The sequence below is a fragment of the Vigna unguiculata genome, chromosome 2 (assembly GCF_037176805.1).
Source record: "Vigna unguiculata cultivar grain cowpea cultivar isolate G323 ecotype 2 chromosome 2, ASM3717680v1, whole genome shotgun sequence".
NCBI classification, from domain to species: Eukaryota; Viridiplantae; Streptophyta; class Magnoliopsida; order Fabales; family Fabaceae; genus Vigna; species Vigna unguiculata.
Genome location: NC_140793.1, coordinates 4,208,994 through 4,226,645, shown reverse-complemented (window position 1 = coordinate 4,226,645; position 17,652 = coordinate 4,208,994). Strand labels below are relative to the sequence as shown.

At 29.5% G+C, this 17,652-nt stretch overlaps 1 protein-coding gene across 1 annotated transcript; it reads left to right on the top strand.

Annotated features, from left to right (window-relative positions):
- The first annotated feature begins 10,492 nt into the window (after positions 1 to 10,492).
- LOC114173453 (65-kDa microtubule-associated protein 6-like) lies at positions 10,493 to 16,681 on the top strand. Its single transcript, XM_028057870.2, has 12 exons — positions 10,493 to 11,072; positions 11,945 to 12,148; positions 12,754 to 13,020; positions 13,282 to 13,497; positions 13,600 to 13,755; positions 13,859 to 14,018; positions 14,257 to 14,408; positions 14,978 to 15,065; positions 15,140 to 15,213; positions 15,307 to 15,381; positions 15,525 to 15,886; positions 16,227 to 16,681. The coding sequence occupies exons 1-11, from the start codon at positions 10,998 to 11,000 to the stop codon at positions 15,861 to 15,863; spliced, it is 1,806 nt and encodes a 601-aa protein (XP_027913671.2). The 5' UTR covers positions 10,493 to 10,997; the 3' UTR covers positions 15,864 to 15,886; positions 16,227 to 16,681.
- Positions 16,682 to 17,652: the final 971 nt, after the last annotated feature.

Sequence of the window (17,652 nt, the reverse complement as noted above, 5' to 3'; positions counted from 1 at the left end):
CCTAGCTTCCTTTACCTTGACAGATGTTACTACTCTTGATAAGTGTTAGGAATCCAAGTGTGAGTCTAAGTCCCACATTGGCTAAAAATGAGAAATTAGAGCACTATATATGTTAGGAATCCAAGTGTGAGTCTAAATCCCACATTGACCAGAAATGAGAAAATGGAGCACTATATAAGAATAAAGACCCATAAACCCATTACCTTAAGGTTTTGGGTTGAGAGTGGTGTCAATGTCTTATGTGGTTAGGCTCAGATCTCATTGGTGTTGTTCTCCCCAGTGAAACCCCCTCTGTAAAACCTGACAAGTGGTATCAGAGCCGATGGTTAATATCGGCTCAGCCGAGTGCAGTATGGTCCTAGTATCGAAAGTCTTCCTGGCAAAGGTCCCATGTAAGGGTTCCAGGTAAAGCGTGTCCCGTTAAGAATAACGGCGGTACAGAAAAGGGCAGAAAAGGAGTACTCGTGGTTAGGAATGCTTCCGCTAGAGGGGGAGTGTACCAATGTGGTTGAAGGGACTCACCCTTGAGGGGGAGATTGTTAGGAATCCAAGTGTGAGTCTAAGTCCCACGTTGACCAGAAATGAGAAAGTAGAGCACTATATAAGAATAAAGACCCATAAACCCATTGCCTTAAGGTTTTCGGTTGAGAGTGGTGTCAATGTCTTATGTGGTTAGGCTCAGATCTCATTGGTGTTGTTCACCCCAGTGAAACCCCCTCTGTAAAAACCTAACAAGTGGTATCAGAGCCGATGGTTAATACCGGCTCAGACGAGTGCAGTACCAGTATGGTCCTAGTATCGAAAGTCTTCTTGACAGTGTGGGTCAGGTAGAGATGGCAAATAAACCCGTGCCCGTGGGTATCACCCGAACCCGTCCCCGTTTTGACGGGGAATCCCCGCTTTGACTGGGTATGGGTATGGGTAATACCCGAAATTTTCAACTGGGGATGGGGATGGGGATGGGGATATATATATACCCGCCCAAATACCCGTCCCCGCTTAAATTACTAAACTATTTATAATTTATTAAATAATCTAAAAAATATATATAAATAAATAATATATTTACACATAAAATATAATATAATATAATATAATATAATATAATATAGTATATATACATATAAATAAAATATACTTTTATATATATATATATATATATATATATTTACACATATACATGTAATATAATATAATATAATATAATATAATATACATATAATATATATACATAATAATATAATATAATATATATAATATATACTTATAAAACAAATTAATCATTTAACTAGTGAGATCTTTTATAAACAAATTTATAACATTACAAATTTATAAAAATTTAAAAGAAATATATATATATATATATATATATATATATATATATAAAAGCATAAAATATCTACGCATATACATATAATATATATACATAATAATATAATATATATTATTATATTTATATTATTATATAATATAATATAATATATACTTAAAATAAATATATATCTATAAAAATATATATATATATATATATATATAAACATAAGATATCCACACATATAATATATATACATAGTAATAATAATATAATATATAATATAATATAATATATATAAATAATTATATATATATAAACATAAGATATCCACACATATAATATATATATACATAGTAATATAATATATAATATAATATAATATAATATAATATATATATATATATATATATATATAACATATTTCTCATTCTCTTTGTTTTTTGTTATACACTTTGTTTACTCTCTCAATTGTCTGGTTTGTTTTTCAAGATTTAATTTTGAAGGTAATTTTTCTTCTTCTTATTACATAATTTTTACTCTCTGTACATGGTTATGTTCAAATAGGTGTTCCTCAATTTCATTCTATGAAATAATTTTTAGGTTACACATTTGATTATCTTTATTTATTTATTTATTTTCATGAAAATGTTTGACTCTTATTTTGTAGCTCTTCTTTTTGTTACTTTGGTTATACACTTTTTTACTCTCTTTTAATTGTTTGGCTTGTTCTTTAAGGTTTAAGCAGATCTTCAAGGTACTTTTCCTTTTATCATAATCTTAATTATACATTTTTTTTTCCGTTATGTTATGTTCAAATGGATATTCTCAAATTTGGGTCACACATTTAATTATCTTTACTCCTTTATGATAATGAATCTGATGAAGAAGGTACATTATATTCTAGTAATTAAAATTTTCAATTTCAATTATTATATCATATCTAATTTTTCATTTTTTTTCTATGTGTAGGTGGATCGAATGCAAATGAAACCACTGATCATTTGTAAAATTAATAAATATTTTGGTTATTATAAAATTTTAGTAATGTGTAATTTTTTAGCTTTTATATAATTATTTGAATTTTATTTAGTTGTTATTTGATACTTTAATTTGAGATTTATACTATTATAATATTTTTCTTAATATTTGACATCATGAAAATCAAAAAGAGTATGTTATTTTAATATTGAATATTTTGATAGTATCATGATTCCGTTGGTGTGATTTTTAAATTTTTTTTATAAAAAATATTTAATTGATATATGGAACAATAAAAAAATGGGTATGGGTATGGGTATAAGAAAATACCCGTTACCCGGTGGGGATGGGAATGGGTCAAAAGTTGTATACCCGTTGGGTTTGGGGATGGGGATGAATTTTTATTATGGAGATGGGGATGGGATCATGATACCCGTACCCGCCCCGCCCCGTTGCCATCCCTAGGGTCAGGTAAGCGTGTCCTGTTAAGAAAAGAACGACGGTACAGAAAAGGGCAGAAAAGGAGTACTCGTGGTTGGGAATGCTTCCGCTGGAGGAGGAGTGTACCAATGTGGTTGAAGGGACTCACCCTTGAGGGGGAGATTGTTAGAAATCCAAGTGTGAGTCTAAGTCCCACATTGACCAAAAATGAGAAAGTAGAGCACTATATAAGAATAAAGACCCATAAACCCATCGCCTTAAGGTTTTTGGTTGAGAGTGGTGTCAATGCCTTATGTGATTGGGTTCAGGTCTCATTGGTGTTGTATCTCCCCAGTGATACCCCCTCCTTATAAACCTAACAATATAAAGATAAAGACACATAAACTCATTGCCTTAAGGTTTTGGATTGAGAGTAGTGTCAATGCCTTATGTGGTTGGGTTGAAACCCCCTCTATAGAGACCTAACAAGTGGTATCAGAGCCGATGGTTAAAACCGGCTCAGACGATCGTTAAGAAAAATGACGGTACAGAAAAAGAGTACTCGTGGTTGGGAATGCTTTTGCTGGAGGGGAAGTGTACCAATGTGGTTGAAGGGACTCACCCTTGAGAGAGATTGTTAGGAATCCAAGTGTGAGTCTAAGTCCCACATTGGTTAAAAATAAGAAAGTAGAACACTATATAAAGATAAATGAGAGTTGTTTTGGATTGAGGAAACATAATGGAAAGTAAGTGAGAAGCTGAAGGGGATTTGAGAAAATAAGTGGATAATTAAACCACTTATTTTAAACCACAAAATAAGTGGGCTTTACAAATTGTTTCTGGATGATTGGTATGCTAATTCTTTGAAATAACTATTGGTTTTTTTTAAAAGAAAAGTAAACCAACTTTCTTTGCTTCGTGGTGTTTCTTTCTATTATGATTGTGTACTTGCACGAGTGTTAGGAAATAGTGTAGGTGAAGATCCTCTACAATGAAATGATTTAAGATGAAGCCGTGGGATGACTTAAAAGGGTACAAATAGAAAAGACTACATAATTATATTTTCTTTTATGTTTTACATATTTCCTCTATTTTTCAGGATAAGTTTGTATTTTGCAAAACTTTATTATGTAACTTATGAAAAATACTATATATATATATATATATATATATATATTATACTATGTACTTGGTTTGATTAATATTAAATTTTAAGATACTTTTAATTAATAAAGTGATTATTACGTAATCAATTTAAATTCAACATATTGAAATGCTTAGAAAATTTTGAAATTTACATTCCAAAAGTAAACAACTTTCACATCAATACATATGTTGAGTGAAATAATGATAAACTCTTTGACTCGTTTTATATTAACATTGACAGACCATCAATCGATATTATCATCGGCTTCCATCATAAACTTATATTTTCACTTCTTTTTTTTTTATCAAAACCAAAAAATCACTCCTAAATTTTATGGGAGAAACATTCAAAAACTTTTTACTTCCTGCACTTTCATATGCTGCCAAACTTTCACAAACAACCATTTATTTTCTCACTTACAGTTTCACTGCGTTTTAACCATAACGATCAATTTCATTTTTTTCTAAATAACATCTAAAAATTAAAAAATTATTATAACTTCATTAGTAATTTAATATTTATATTTAAATCTTTAACTTGTTTTATTTTTTGTATTTATTTTTAATTCAGTTAAATTCAAATGTTTGTAAATACAGTCAATATAATCATTAAATTAACATTAACGTTATTTAAACTAATTAAGTTCGTTTATTAAACTGACATATTACTTTTATAATATAAAAGACTATATTAATGTTATTTAACAAATATTAAAACTTAAGTAAATAAAACATATATATAAGAACCAAAATAAATTAAAAATATAAATATAAAAACAAATTATTAATTAATATTGTTTTTTATAATATGAAATCAAAATTAATGAAAATTCAAATACGCATTTCAGGATATTGCCGCCACAATAAATGAATTTTTTTTTTATCTTACACATTGATTATATGGTTAATTATTATTTAATAGTTATTTTTATTATTTTTATTATTATAGTTACATACATATTTTACTTTTATTAATCATGTTTCAATTATTTTACTCTTTTATTTGTTTATTTATTTTTATATTTAAATAATTATTTCAATTCAAAAAAATAGTTACTAAAATTAGTAAAATAATAAAACTGAAAAATAATTTTTTTATTTTAAATAATTATTTAAGTTTAAAATATAATAATTAAGAAGATAAAATTGAAAAAACAAAAAGGACACCAAAGATGTTTATCTCTTTGTATATGTAGTTGTATTATTATTGTTATTACTATTATTATTATTATTATTATTTTTTATCACTACACGATATTATTTTAGTGTTATTATTATTATTATAGTTAAACACACATTTTACATTTATTTACTACGGGATCATATCTCAATTACTTGTACTTTTTATTTGTTTTGTTGTTCATTTTATTTTTATATTTGTGTACTTATTTGAATTAAAAAAATAGTTACTAAAATTATTAAAATGGTAAAATGGACAATTAATTTTATTATGAATAATTATTTTAATTTAACAAATAATAATTAAGACGATAAAATTGTATAAACAAAAGAGGACAAAACAAATGTATATCTCTTTATTTATGTAGTTATTGTATTATTATTATTTTTATCACTACGAGATATTATTATAATGGTATTATTATTATAGTTAAACACACATCTTAAATTAATTTACTACGGGATCGTATTTCAATCGTATTTCAATTACTTGTCATTTTTATTTGTTTTGTTATTAATGTATATCTTTATATATAATTATAGATTATTATAGTTGACATTAGTCTTAGTGTTAGCATTAATATTAATATTTATAGCATAAATATTATTATTATTATTATTGGTATCATTATTATTTTTATTGTTATTATTACTATTCATAATGTTGTTATTATTATAAGTGTGCTTTTTTTAATTATAGAAAATATTGTTATACTAAAATTTTTTTCTAATCTTTTAAAATTTTTATAATTTATAATTTATATTAATATTATTATTAGTATTTTTAATGGTTAAATAAATATAATAACAATTATATTATTATCCTAAAAAAAATTTAAAATAAAAAAACAACATTATAATTATTTTATAAAATCAATTAACTGTATTATATTATGATATCAATTCTATTTATTATATTTAAAACTGAAATTATTATTGCATTACTTAGATTTACTATTTCATTACTTTAATAACAATATTTACAACAATATAACTTAATTTTCATAATATTTCATTACATAATACTTTCATTATTTTATTATTTTAATATATAAAATAAAACAAATACACCATACAAATACTAGTTACCTTTATAATATAAAAGACTATATTAATTTTATTTAACAAATATTGAAACTCAAGTAAATAAAAAATATATATAAAAACCAAATAAATTAAAAATCTAAATATAAAAACAAATTATTAATTAATATTGTTTTTTTATAATATGAAATCAAAATTAATGAAAATTCAAATACGCATTTCAGGATATTGCCGCCATAATAAATGGATTTTTTTTTTTTATCTTACACATTGATTATATGTTTAATTATTATTTAAAGTTAAGGGTGACAATTTGGAAACAATTTTCAACGGTAATCCCCCTCGTAAAAAGTTCCCTGAAAATACTCATTCTTAAAACATTTTATAGATTTTTGTCCTCTGTTGATAGACCATATAAACAATTAGGATCAAATTAACCCTCCTAATAATAAATACATTATTATTTTTTTTTATCATAATTATTTTGTTAAAATCAGATCTGTCTAATTATCTTAACCACAAAGGGATTTGAATTGATTAATAGGCTTTTATCTGGTTTAAGATGAATCTTGGAAAGATCTTTAGGTTTTAAAGCTCAATTAATCAATTACACAGTTCTGGGTTAATGGATTGTTTGAATCAATCAAGAAGGATTAAGAGAGAGGAAGGAATCAGGACACACAATTTATACTGGTTCGATTCAAGACGAATCTACATCCAGTCTTCTCCTAAGTAACACACTTAGGAGGATTCCACTAAACATAAAGGTTCCAAGAATTACAAGCACACCTATGTAATTCTAACCCCCAAAATTCAAGAACTTGATTCAACAATCAAGAACTCCCCCTAGGAGCAATGCATCCACACAATTGCACCTAGGTCCACACTTCAAGCAACTGTAATCAAAAATACAGAAAACAAAACAAGAAACGAATACACCTAAGTTGTGCAGATTTGACTTGATGCTCCTTGAATCAAGCAAGATCCATCATGGTAGAATCAACCATCAATTCTTCTTAGATCTGTACTTGAGTTATCTTGCAGAATCTTCTGAAACTTTATATCTCTCAGATGGCTCTATCTCAGATGAAAACTGCGTGATCTTTCTAATTTTTCCAGTTGCAAAACAGATTCCAAAAACAGCTTTTATACAAAGATTTTTGCTGTCACTAATTTGATTAGCAATTTACCTAATCAATTATCGTGAGTATATTTTCACTTACTTTGTGCCATACTCACAGCTAATCCATTAGTTAAAAAACTAATCATATGCAGGATTACACAGCAGGCCTGAAATACATTTGATAAAGATAAGTTATTTGCCTAATGCATATCCTAACTGGACCAAGCTATGTTTTATCCTAGATCAGTAGACATCATCAAAATTGTTCTTCATTCATGGGTGAAAAGCTCTCCCTTCCAACATATTTAATTATAAATTTGAAAAATAATAATTAATCTATATATTGTGTAAATAACAACTATTTTAAAATTAAACTTTAAACTATATATATTTATAACTATAATCTAAATTTGTTATTTCTTAAAAAAATATAATATTTATATCTATATATAAGGGAATTATGTTTTTAGTGTTCACATCTATTTTTCAATTTTATTCTTTAAATGAAAGTTTTTTAAGTTATTAATTATTTTATCATCTTTATTAATTGTTTCTTTGAAATTAACCAATTTTTTCAATTTGTCAATTTTTTAAATTTATCCATTTTTTCAATTATAGAATTACTTACAAAATAAATAAATTATTTATGATAACGTTGTAAAAAATATTTATATTTAATTTTATAATTATAACCATATATGATAACAACAACAATAATTTTACTATTTTTAATTATCATAAGAAAAGTATACATATGTTTTTACTAATATATATACTAATAATGTTATTTCTAATTTATAAATACAAAACATTTTTATCAACACATTCATGTTTTACATACATACAAATTTAATCTCTATGTATTAAAAATTGTTTAAAAATAATAATTTCATAATTTGGTTCTATTTATAAGCTTTTGTAAAAACATTGTTGAAGCACAAAAGTAGTACCATTCAGATTAAGTGACATGAATAATATTAAAACAAAATTGTGATGAAACAAAGCTTACCTTAACAACATAATAAAAATGGTCAACAAGCACTTAGATGACCAATTCTTCATGATTTTTTAATTTTTTTTTTCTAAATTCCACACACTATTTATTACCTTATATACAAATATTACGAACATGTAAATGATACTCTTACTTACACACAAGGACACAAACATTACATTATAAAGCAAAGTTAAAAAAAGAGTAACTCCACTTTGTACAAAACTTCACAAGGACCATTTATTCAAATACTTTAATCTATTTATTAGCTTATCATGTGTTGTTGTGTCTTGTTACGAATTTGGATTCTCTATTGATTTTTTGTGTGTTGTTCATCTGCTGCGCTCTCATAATACACTGATTATCATTACTTTTGACATTTTAAAATATATTAAAAAGATATTTAAAATATCAATATAGTGTATTTTTAATGTTCAGCAGAGGATAACATCAAAAAAACCAGTAGAGAATCTGGACTCGTCTCGTTATGAATTTATAATGATCACTTAATTGTGTGAGCAGATGAAAGTGTAAATGAGGATACTCCTCTTCTCGAGAGTCATGATACACACCAGTAGATCGTAGCATTAGTTAGATTAGTTTTGTATGTTTTATAGATAGTAACCATTTCATATGATCAGAAAACGTCTGTATATATCTTAATATTTGTTTGTTATGGTTATTTTGGAATAATTGTACCAATATTCGTAACTTATTCTCTTTTTTGTCATATCATTTTATAATATTGTGTTTAGTAGTTTATAACTACTAAATGAGATATTACACTTTCCATTTTATTTAATTCATGTTGACCTTAAAATAAAAATTAACGACTAATGCCTCACACTAATAATTTAATTTTAAATGTCTAAACTCTTTCAACGTACATGTAAAAGTAGTAAATGATTTTATGATTACATATTTAAGAAACATTTGAATCAAATTAGTATCATATTAAAGTGTTAGTTAACAACACTTACTAAGATAATTATATTTACCTTGTAAAAATTAATGCATGGTCAAACTTGTCATTCGATCTAATACTTGATAAAATATTTAAGATTAATTAGAAGTAAAGTGTTATTCCTTGAAAGATAAAGTAATGAAATAAAAAGTAAATGAAAATCTAATCTAAATTAAAACTTAGTCTTAAACCTTTCAAATTCTAAACTATCATTAATATTGTATCCTAAAATAGTTTTTTTTTTTTTCATTCTAATTTTATTTCTTCCTTGTTTCTTTTTCATCACAAATCAACTTGTATCTACACGAATTATGTCTGAACTTGCTTTTGATATTAAGAGAAAACATTCTGTGATGATTAGTTTAATATGAGTAATAAATAATCTTCAAAATTAAATACAGAATGGAAATACGTATATATAATTCACTCGTCTTTGTATCCGTTTTTGATTTTAAATTATTAAAATATTTTGAATTGATTTAATTATAATTTTTTATTGTTATATGAATCTGACTAAAAAGACATTTTTTTTCATTAATTTTTCATAATATCACGTGGCTTTTATGATTTTTTAATAAAAATAGTTATTTAACAAACATATACAAATAAAATACAATTCCATAGGAATTTAATAAAAAAGAAAAAAAATATATTTGGCGCAAACACTTCGATGTCAAAACAGCTAGTTGGGTCACAGCAAAATCCAACCCAAACAATTTCCACGCGCTTCCACAAACTTCAAAAGGCAACTTCCTTGTCTTATTGGAGAGTTTGAGTCACGCGTCCAACATCGAGTGCCAAACAACAAATGTCGAGATTCTATCCTGTCACAAAAATTTCTCACTCAACCACTGTGTGACTCGGTGAGACCCTCCTCACAAACACAACAACAACGACAAAGAATTTTAAGAAAAAATAACCACTTTGGTTCAGTGACAATTTAGTGGTTGAACTTACCTAGTCTTAAAAATGTGGAATTTGAAAAATTGACTAAATTTAATGTCAAGTTAATCTTTTACTGATACAATTTATGTTAATCAAAAAAGGTTTCACAAAATCAAATGTAGTTACTGAACCTTTTAGTTCAGAAATTAAATTAGAAAAAACAAAATTTTCATGGGTTCTATAATGATAAAAATAGAATATAAAAGAAGAAGCCATGTTTGTGTTTTTGAGTGGAGTTTTTAACCTATGCAAATCATTGGTGAATGTGAACACATGAGAGAGAAAGGGACTGTGTGTATGCATAGAGAGATACAGAGATGGAATACAGATCCATTTCAATACATGGTTCTTTACCTGCTCCTGTGTGTTCAGCTACATGTTTGAGCATTTGAGCATCTAACAACCAAACCCTAAAAAAAGCATTATCCTCTTCCTTTGTTCTTTGCCCCTTTGCCTTTGCACAACCCTTTTTCTCTTTCCTCTTCATTTAAGTTGCTTTCCCTCTTCTGCAATAATAATGGCAATCATTTTCATTTTCTCCCTCTGAACACTTTCTCCTACTCCAACACACGCCCTCTTTACAGATCCTGTCATATCTCTTTTCACAATTTGTTTCCTTTCTTTCTTTGTGGTTGCCAAAACAATCTGTTCAAGTCAGAGAAAGAAAGAACCAACCAAAGGTTTCAGCTTTAGATCTGAGGGAGCTAAGGTTGTTTCGACCAATGGAGACACCCCGTGTCTCTTGTCTTTCACATGAGAAGAAAGTTTCTTGCTTTGTGCTTTGACCCTTCTTCTTCTTCTTCTTCATCTAACTCTTTCTTCTACTACTGCCTTACTTAGTAACTTTCAAATTAGCACTACCTTGTGAGCGACTGAAATAGGGTCAACAATGCTGGCCATTGGGGTACATGGCACCAGTATCCGCACAAGTACTACTTGCACTGCTTTGCTCAGAGAACTTGAGGTCTTTCTCCTTCTTTGGTGTTTCAGAATTCTGGGTTTTGAGGAATTTGTCGGTGAAAAAAAAATGAGGACATGGGGTGTCTTTTTTTTTTTTGTTTCGTGATGAAGAGTCTGCTCGTGATTATTTGTTCATGATATGTCTACCCTTTTTTTTTCTTGTTCGTTTATCTTCTTCTTCTTCTTGAGTATTCTCTACCCAATGATGTGGTGTTTCTCTTCAGGTCAACTTTTTGTCTGTTTTACTGTGTCAAAAGGGAAAGAAGCACTGATAGGGTCTCTGTAGGTTATTTTATTACGGAGGAAAGGGGCTTTGTCTTTCTTCATGAGATTGATTACCTAAGTTGAAAGGGCCCTTTTTCAGCTTTTTAAATTTTCCTTGTTTTTTAGTCTGAATTTTGAAAGCTTTTTTTTACTGTGTTTCAAACTTTATCAAATTGGGATTCTTGATGCATTTTAGAAGTTACCAGTTTAGCAATTGGTATGAAGTTTTGAGTTGACTTGGTCTTTAATAATCCATCTTTTTACAACAGTTCACTGTTTCTTTAATCTCGTTGCTTTGTGCTCAGAGAACCGGTTTCTGATTTGGTGACAATTTTGTTTAGGCTTGGTGTAGTGTTTTATAGTTTTGTTGATTTGCATTAATGTGTCTAGGAAGTTATCACCAATTTGATTGTTGTTTTCACTTTGTACTTTATTCTTTACTTGTTACTTTCTTTATCTACTGTTTAATTATTATACCTTGGTGTAGTGTTTTATAGTTTTGTTGATTTACCAAACTATTTGTTGTTTTCACTTTCACTTTAATCTTTATTTGTTACATTTTTACTCTATTGTTTTTTTTTCTTGGATTGACCGATACAGTTATGTGTGCAGCAAATATGGAACGACATTGGGGAGAGCGAGGTAGACAAAGATCGAATGTTGATGGAACTGGAGAGGGAGTGCTTAGAAGTATACAGGAGAAAGGTTGATGAGGCCGCAAACACAAAAGCACGTTTTCATCAAACAGTTGCTGCCAAGGAAGCAGAGCTTGCGACACTAATGGCTTCACTTGGCGAACATGATATTCATTCACCGGTAAAGCAATTTCCTTTTGTTCAAAAGTCAATTTCTTAACTGACATTCCAGTAGTTTGCTGTCTGGATGGATACCAAGAAAAAGCAAATTTATCAATGAATTTAAAATTGCCGAGGAGATTGTGGGTTAACTTGCACCAGTTTAGAGTGTGAAGTTGTTATTAGAGCTTCAATCTCCACTATGTCTCCATCACTCCAACATGCCAATGAAAAAAAGGACGCAAATGATATTATTTATTTGATGTTGCTGGAATCAGTAAATCTTAAGAGCTGTGTCTGCTGCTGTAGGACTATCTGAATTTGTGAATATTAATGTAGGATAGTATCACCTTTTTACTGTTCATGTGAAGTATGTGCAAAGCATTGTCCTGTATTGAGTAATATGTATGGAATGTTTGCGTGAACTTTGCATGTGTTGATCAAGGTGGTATCTGTTTTATTTACATGGATTGAGTTTCTTCGACCTACCTATTTGAGGATAAAGGTGACATATGGTATGAGCATGCTAAAAAGATATAACTAGGAGTTAGCTTTCTGATCTTTGAGAGGATAAAAGATATACTTGCATGATATGTCTTTCTGATACTTTTGTTTGTGAATTTGTAGATTAAGATAGATAAGAGATCCTCTTCCCTGAAGGAGAAACTTGCATCCATCACACCTTTGGTTGAAGAACTGAAGAAGAAAAAAGATGAAAGGTTGAAGCAGTTTGACGATGTAAAGAATCAAATAGAGAAGATAAGTGGGGAGATTTTTGGATTCCATTCTGTCAGTAATTCTTTAAGCATCACAACAGTTGAGGATGAACAGGACTTGTCGCATAGAAGACTTAACGAATATCAAACACATCTCCGAACTCTTCAAAAGGAAAAGGTTTGTATTATGGTAGAAGAATCTGACCTTTGATCAATCATGTAGAATGATCTTTGAACTTTCATAGACCTTTGAATTTTGTGAATGATCAATTCTTTTAATATTTTTCCTTATATGTGCCTTCGTGACCCTTTTGGCCTTATTTTAAACGCCTCTCTTATACCACTCATGAAAGAATCTTGGGGCACAAGAAAATGCATTCTCATATCAATTACTAAATAGATATTCCTTTATAACTCATTCTTTGCATTTTCTTTTCAGTCTGATCGTCTTCAAAAGGTCTTGCAATGCGTGAATGAGGTCCATTCTCTTTGTAGTGTACTTGGGTTGGATTTTGGCCAAACTGTGGGTGATGTGCATCCAAGTTTGCATGGGACTCAGGTGGAACAATCGACTAATATTAGCAATAGCACTTTGGAAGGCCTAGAGCAGACCATTCTAAAGTTAAAAATAGAAAGGAAAACTAGGATTCAGAAGGTGATTTATGGGCTCCATACTTTTTAGTTTATTGGTTCTTGTAATTTCTTCCCTTCATTTTCTCTGGTCTCAGACTTATAGTATACTCTTTAAAAAATGCAGCTGAAGGATGTGGTAGCTAAACTATTTGAACTTTGGAATTTGATGGATTCTTCAAAAGAAGACAGAAACTGTTTTATGGGGATTACTTCTATTGTTGGAATGTCAGAATCAGAAATCACTGATCGAGGTGTTCTTTCAACAGAGATGATTGAGAAGGTCTCGAAGTTTCTCTGTTTCCTCACCCTTTAATTTTTTTTTTTTCATTCTTTCAATTTATTCTGTTGAGAGGGAGCTCCTAAACTGAAGAGTCTTTTTGCAGGCTTCAGCGGAAGTGGACAGGCTTACGAAACTAAAAGCTAGCAGAATGAAAGAACTTGTTTTCAAGAAGAGGTCAGAGTTAGAGGAAATATGTAGATTGACTCATATTGAACCAGATACAAGTACTGCTGCCGAGAAAGCTGGTGCATTGATAGATTCTGGTCTGTTCCAGTTTATTCATAGATTATTTACCTTTAAGCTATCTCTTAGTATGTGTTACAGAACAGCTTCTTTCTTAGAATATTTTTTTTCATAGCTCTCTTAGGGAGGGAACAAAAATATGGGATTATTTCTCTAAATAAGTTGAACCAAACACATACATAGTCACCTCTGTAAAATTCTATTTTGGGGGTTTAGAAGGAAATTATCTGACGTTGAATTCTACTGTTTTTTTTATAGGCCTGGTGGATCCTTCTGAGCTATTAGCCAACATTGAAGCACAGATAGTTAAGGTAAAAGATGAAGCTTTGAGCAGAAAAGAAGTAACAGATAGGATTGACAAGTGGCTTTCTGCGTGTGAAGAGGAGAACTGGCTTGATGAATATAATCAAGTAAGTGAGAAATTATATTTTATAATTCGTTTCTTGTGCCTGCCCAAACTCTTCTATTTTCATTGGAAGTTTCACATGCTACCATATTTTGTTGAAGGATTATTGAATATACCTTGTATTTTTTATTAGAGAAGAGAGATTCTTGTATTGATTATCGAAAATCACTTGTCTGGAGTACATCTTAAAAAGGCCCATGACAGATGGTCTGAAGAGAAAGTAGAGGCAACTAAAGTTTAGAAAATACTTAGATTACAATTTTATTGTAATCCTGAGTTTTACTAATGTATCTTTGAGATTAATCATATAACAGGTCTATTTTTGTTATGCTTCTTGTTCAAACTTTATCAATCTGGTGTGGGTATTTGTGATGCCATACATTTATCAGAAAACTGTAATAATAGTGCTGCCCAATAATTAGGATACCGCCAGAGACATGATCATTTTTCCCTTTTCATTGGACAGTTCAAGTCTTGCAGTTCAAAGAAGTGCTTTTGCAATATGATTTCATTTATGAACACTGTTAGTGTTAGATCATTTAGTTTTTTCTCTGAAGTAGCAAATAATTTCAGGATGACAATCGGTACAGTGCTGGGCGAGGTGCACACATTAATCTTAAACGTGCAGAACGTGCTAGAATAACTGTAGCCAAAATTCCAGGTATTGCTTTCATGCATGGTTATCTGTTATTTTACAGTGCCCTTTTTACTTCTTCTAATATGCTATCTTTCCAGCTATGGTTGACAATCTTATAAACAAAACACTATCCTGGGAAGATGAAAAGAAGACGCATTTTCTATATGATGGGGTGAGCTTTGAAGTACTAAATAACTATTTTGGTTGTGTTTTCATCTTCAAGCCTTTTTTAGTAGGTAAATTTGATTGTCAATATGATCTATAGGTACGGTTGGTTTCAATATTGGACGATTATAAACTGGCCAGACAACAGAAAGAGGAAGAGAAGAGACGACACAGGGTAAAATTACTTGACCGTAAACATTTGTTTATTAGTTGTTTGTCAACAAATTACTTTGACAACATTTTTTCTTTGTTTTCAACTTTGATGTTCTGAGAAACATTGCTACATGATTCACTGGTGTGTTTTGTTGAATCTTGCAGGACCATAAAAAGATGCAAGATCTACTCCTAAATCAAAAGGAAGCCATTTATGGTTCTAAACCTAGTCCTAGAAAAAATAACAGCTTTAGAAAGACAAATAGTTACCGTGCAAATGGCAATGGATCTATGCCTCCCACACCTCGCCGGAACTCCCTAAGTGGTGGAACAACATCTGAACTACTGACACCGCGGTCCTACTCTGGCCGTCAGAATGGATATTTTAAGGAAATGAGAAGATTGTCTACTGCTCCTCTGAACTTTGTGGCTATATCTAAGGAAGATACAATTTCATATGCTTCCCTTTGTGGTTCAGAGCCTGACTCCCCTCCCCAAGTTTAAATGATAAAAAAGAAAAAAAATTGGTAGGTTGTGGTTCCCCAGTTTGCCATTATTATATTTTTTATGAACTTAGCTCCTGTTTGGATAAACTTTTTAGTGAGTACTAGTAGGAGAAAAGAATAAAAAGGTAGAATGAATTAACTTATGCAAGAGGTTTTACAGAAACTAAATGAGAGAACTTGTATGAATTAGGTTATGCCTAAGTTTACACATAACTCAATTTTACAAAACTAATCTGGAAGGTGATAATTGTTGTTCGTATACATACACATACATACAATAGGACCAGGGTCTAATTTCTTTGCTTGATCATGTTTTCACTGACGAGATAATTTGATCAATGGCATCATTGTGTTTGTGCAGGAATAGGGTAAAAAAGATTTTCTTGGGCAGTGTTATAAACACGACTGTAAGCAGCCAGCAGAAACGTTGTGAATACGAGATGATTGTACACTAGTATTTGCTTGTAATAAGCTGATGAGATATACATGGACAGTGATAACTGACATTTGAGGATACGAATTAGGGTGTTTATGGTTTGAAGAACATTAGCTTTGGGAAGAGTGTTGATATTGGTAGGGACAGTGAAGTGCATGACTCCTTTTGTAGAGGGTAAAACAGTGGAGATGATGGATCATACAGTGTTTGACCATGATGTATGTTGTGGGTTTTGTTTGTGTATATATATGTTTCAGTGTGATGTAGCAGTAACTAAGATTATTTAATTCATAACTCTAGCTGAAGTCCTATTGCATTGAATTCTAATCATGTTTGTTGTATGTCATACATAATCCAACATCAACTTTTATTCTGCTCAACATTGCCACTTTAGCCCTACCTGCATCACTTAACCTTTTGTGAATGCTAAGTTTAGAAACATTTTAATATATTTTGGCAACATTTTTCGAAAAGTATAAAAATTTTGAGTGATAATTTTGGTTATTCCAATGAAGAAGCGTTTGTACTGTGTATGATTTTCACCCGAGTAGAGGTGCAAACATGAATCTAGATGAAAGAGATTGCAGAAATTCATGACAAGTCAGAAGCTCAGGTTTATCTCAAATGGTTGTATGAACAAAGGGTCATTGTTGTGCCATGATAAGAAGATGAGCCAAAATCTGCAAAACTTTAATTATGCATTAACAAAAGAAGATCTAGCCAAAATGACCAAATGACTTAAATATGAACTACAAGTTTTTCAGGGACCCAACTGAGTATTTATACCTGAAACTGTGACAATAAACTGATAATTTTGAGTTAAGATTTTCACCCAGAGAAGTAGCAGTATGTTAACTGAAATAACTAATCAGTCGGCGTCTCGGTCTTTTAAAGATCAAATTGAAATTTAGGTGTTTTTAAGTTATTGGTAATATGTAAGTACTGAGGTGTGAAAATTGTGTAAATAGTAGAAGATTAGGGTTGGAGTTTCAAATTTAACTTAGTTTTTCTTAGTTATTTTTCATTTTCCATGAAGTAGAAATCGTTGAGGTGGAGAGACAAAGGTCCTTTGATTTTGTCTTGCATATTTAGCCCCATTAGGAACGGTTGTTTCTTCGTGCATCTTAATATCAAAGAATTTCTCATTTTATTGTTTTTTCAGATCGTACATTTTTAAAAGTAAAAAAATGATTTTTCAATTGTATAATTTAAAATTTGTTCAGATTGTACAATTAGAAGTCAAAATTTAAGAAGAAAATTATTTAGATTCTACGATACTTCGTGCTTGTGTATTTACAATTTTTTAATTTTTAAGAAATTTAAATTAAGATCAATAATAAATATATAATTA

Excerpts from the sequence above, each read along its gene's own strand:
- LOC114173453 (XM_028057870.2), top strand. The coding sequence starts at position 10,998 with ATGCTGGCCATTGGGGTACATGGCACCAGTATCCGCACAAGTACTACT. Across the intron at positions 11,073-11,944 it reads CTTTGCTCAGAGAACTTGAG|CAAATATGGAACGACATTGG; the intron begins GTCTTTCTCCTT and ends TTATGTGTGCAG. Across the intron at positions 14,409-14,977 it reads GGCTTGATGAATATAATCAA|GATGACAATCGGTACAGTGC; the intron begins GTAAGTGAGAAA and ends AAATAATTTCAG.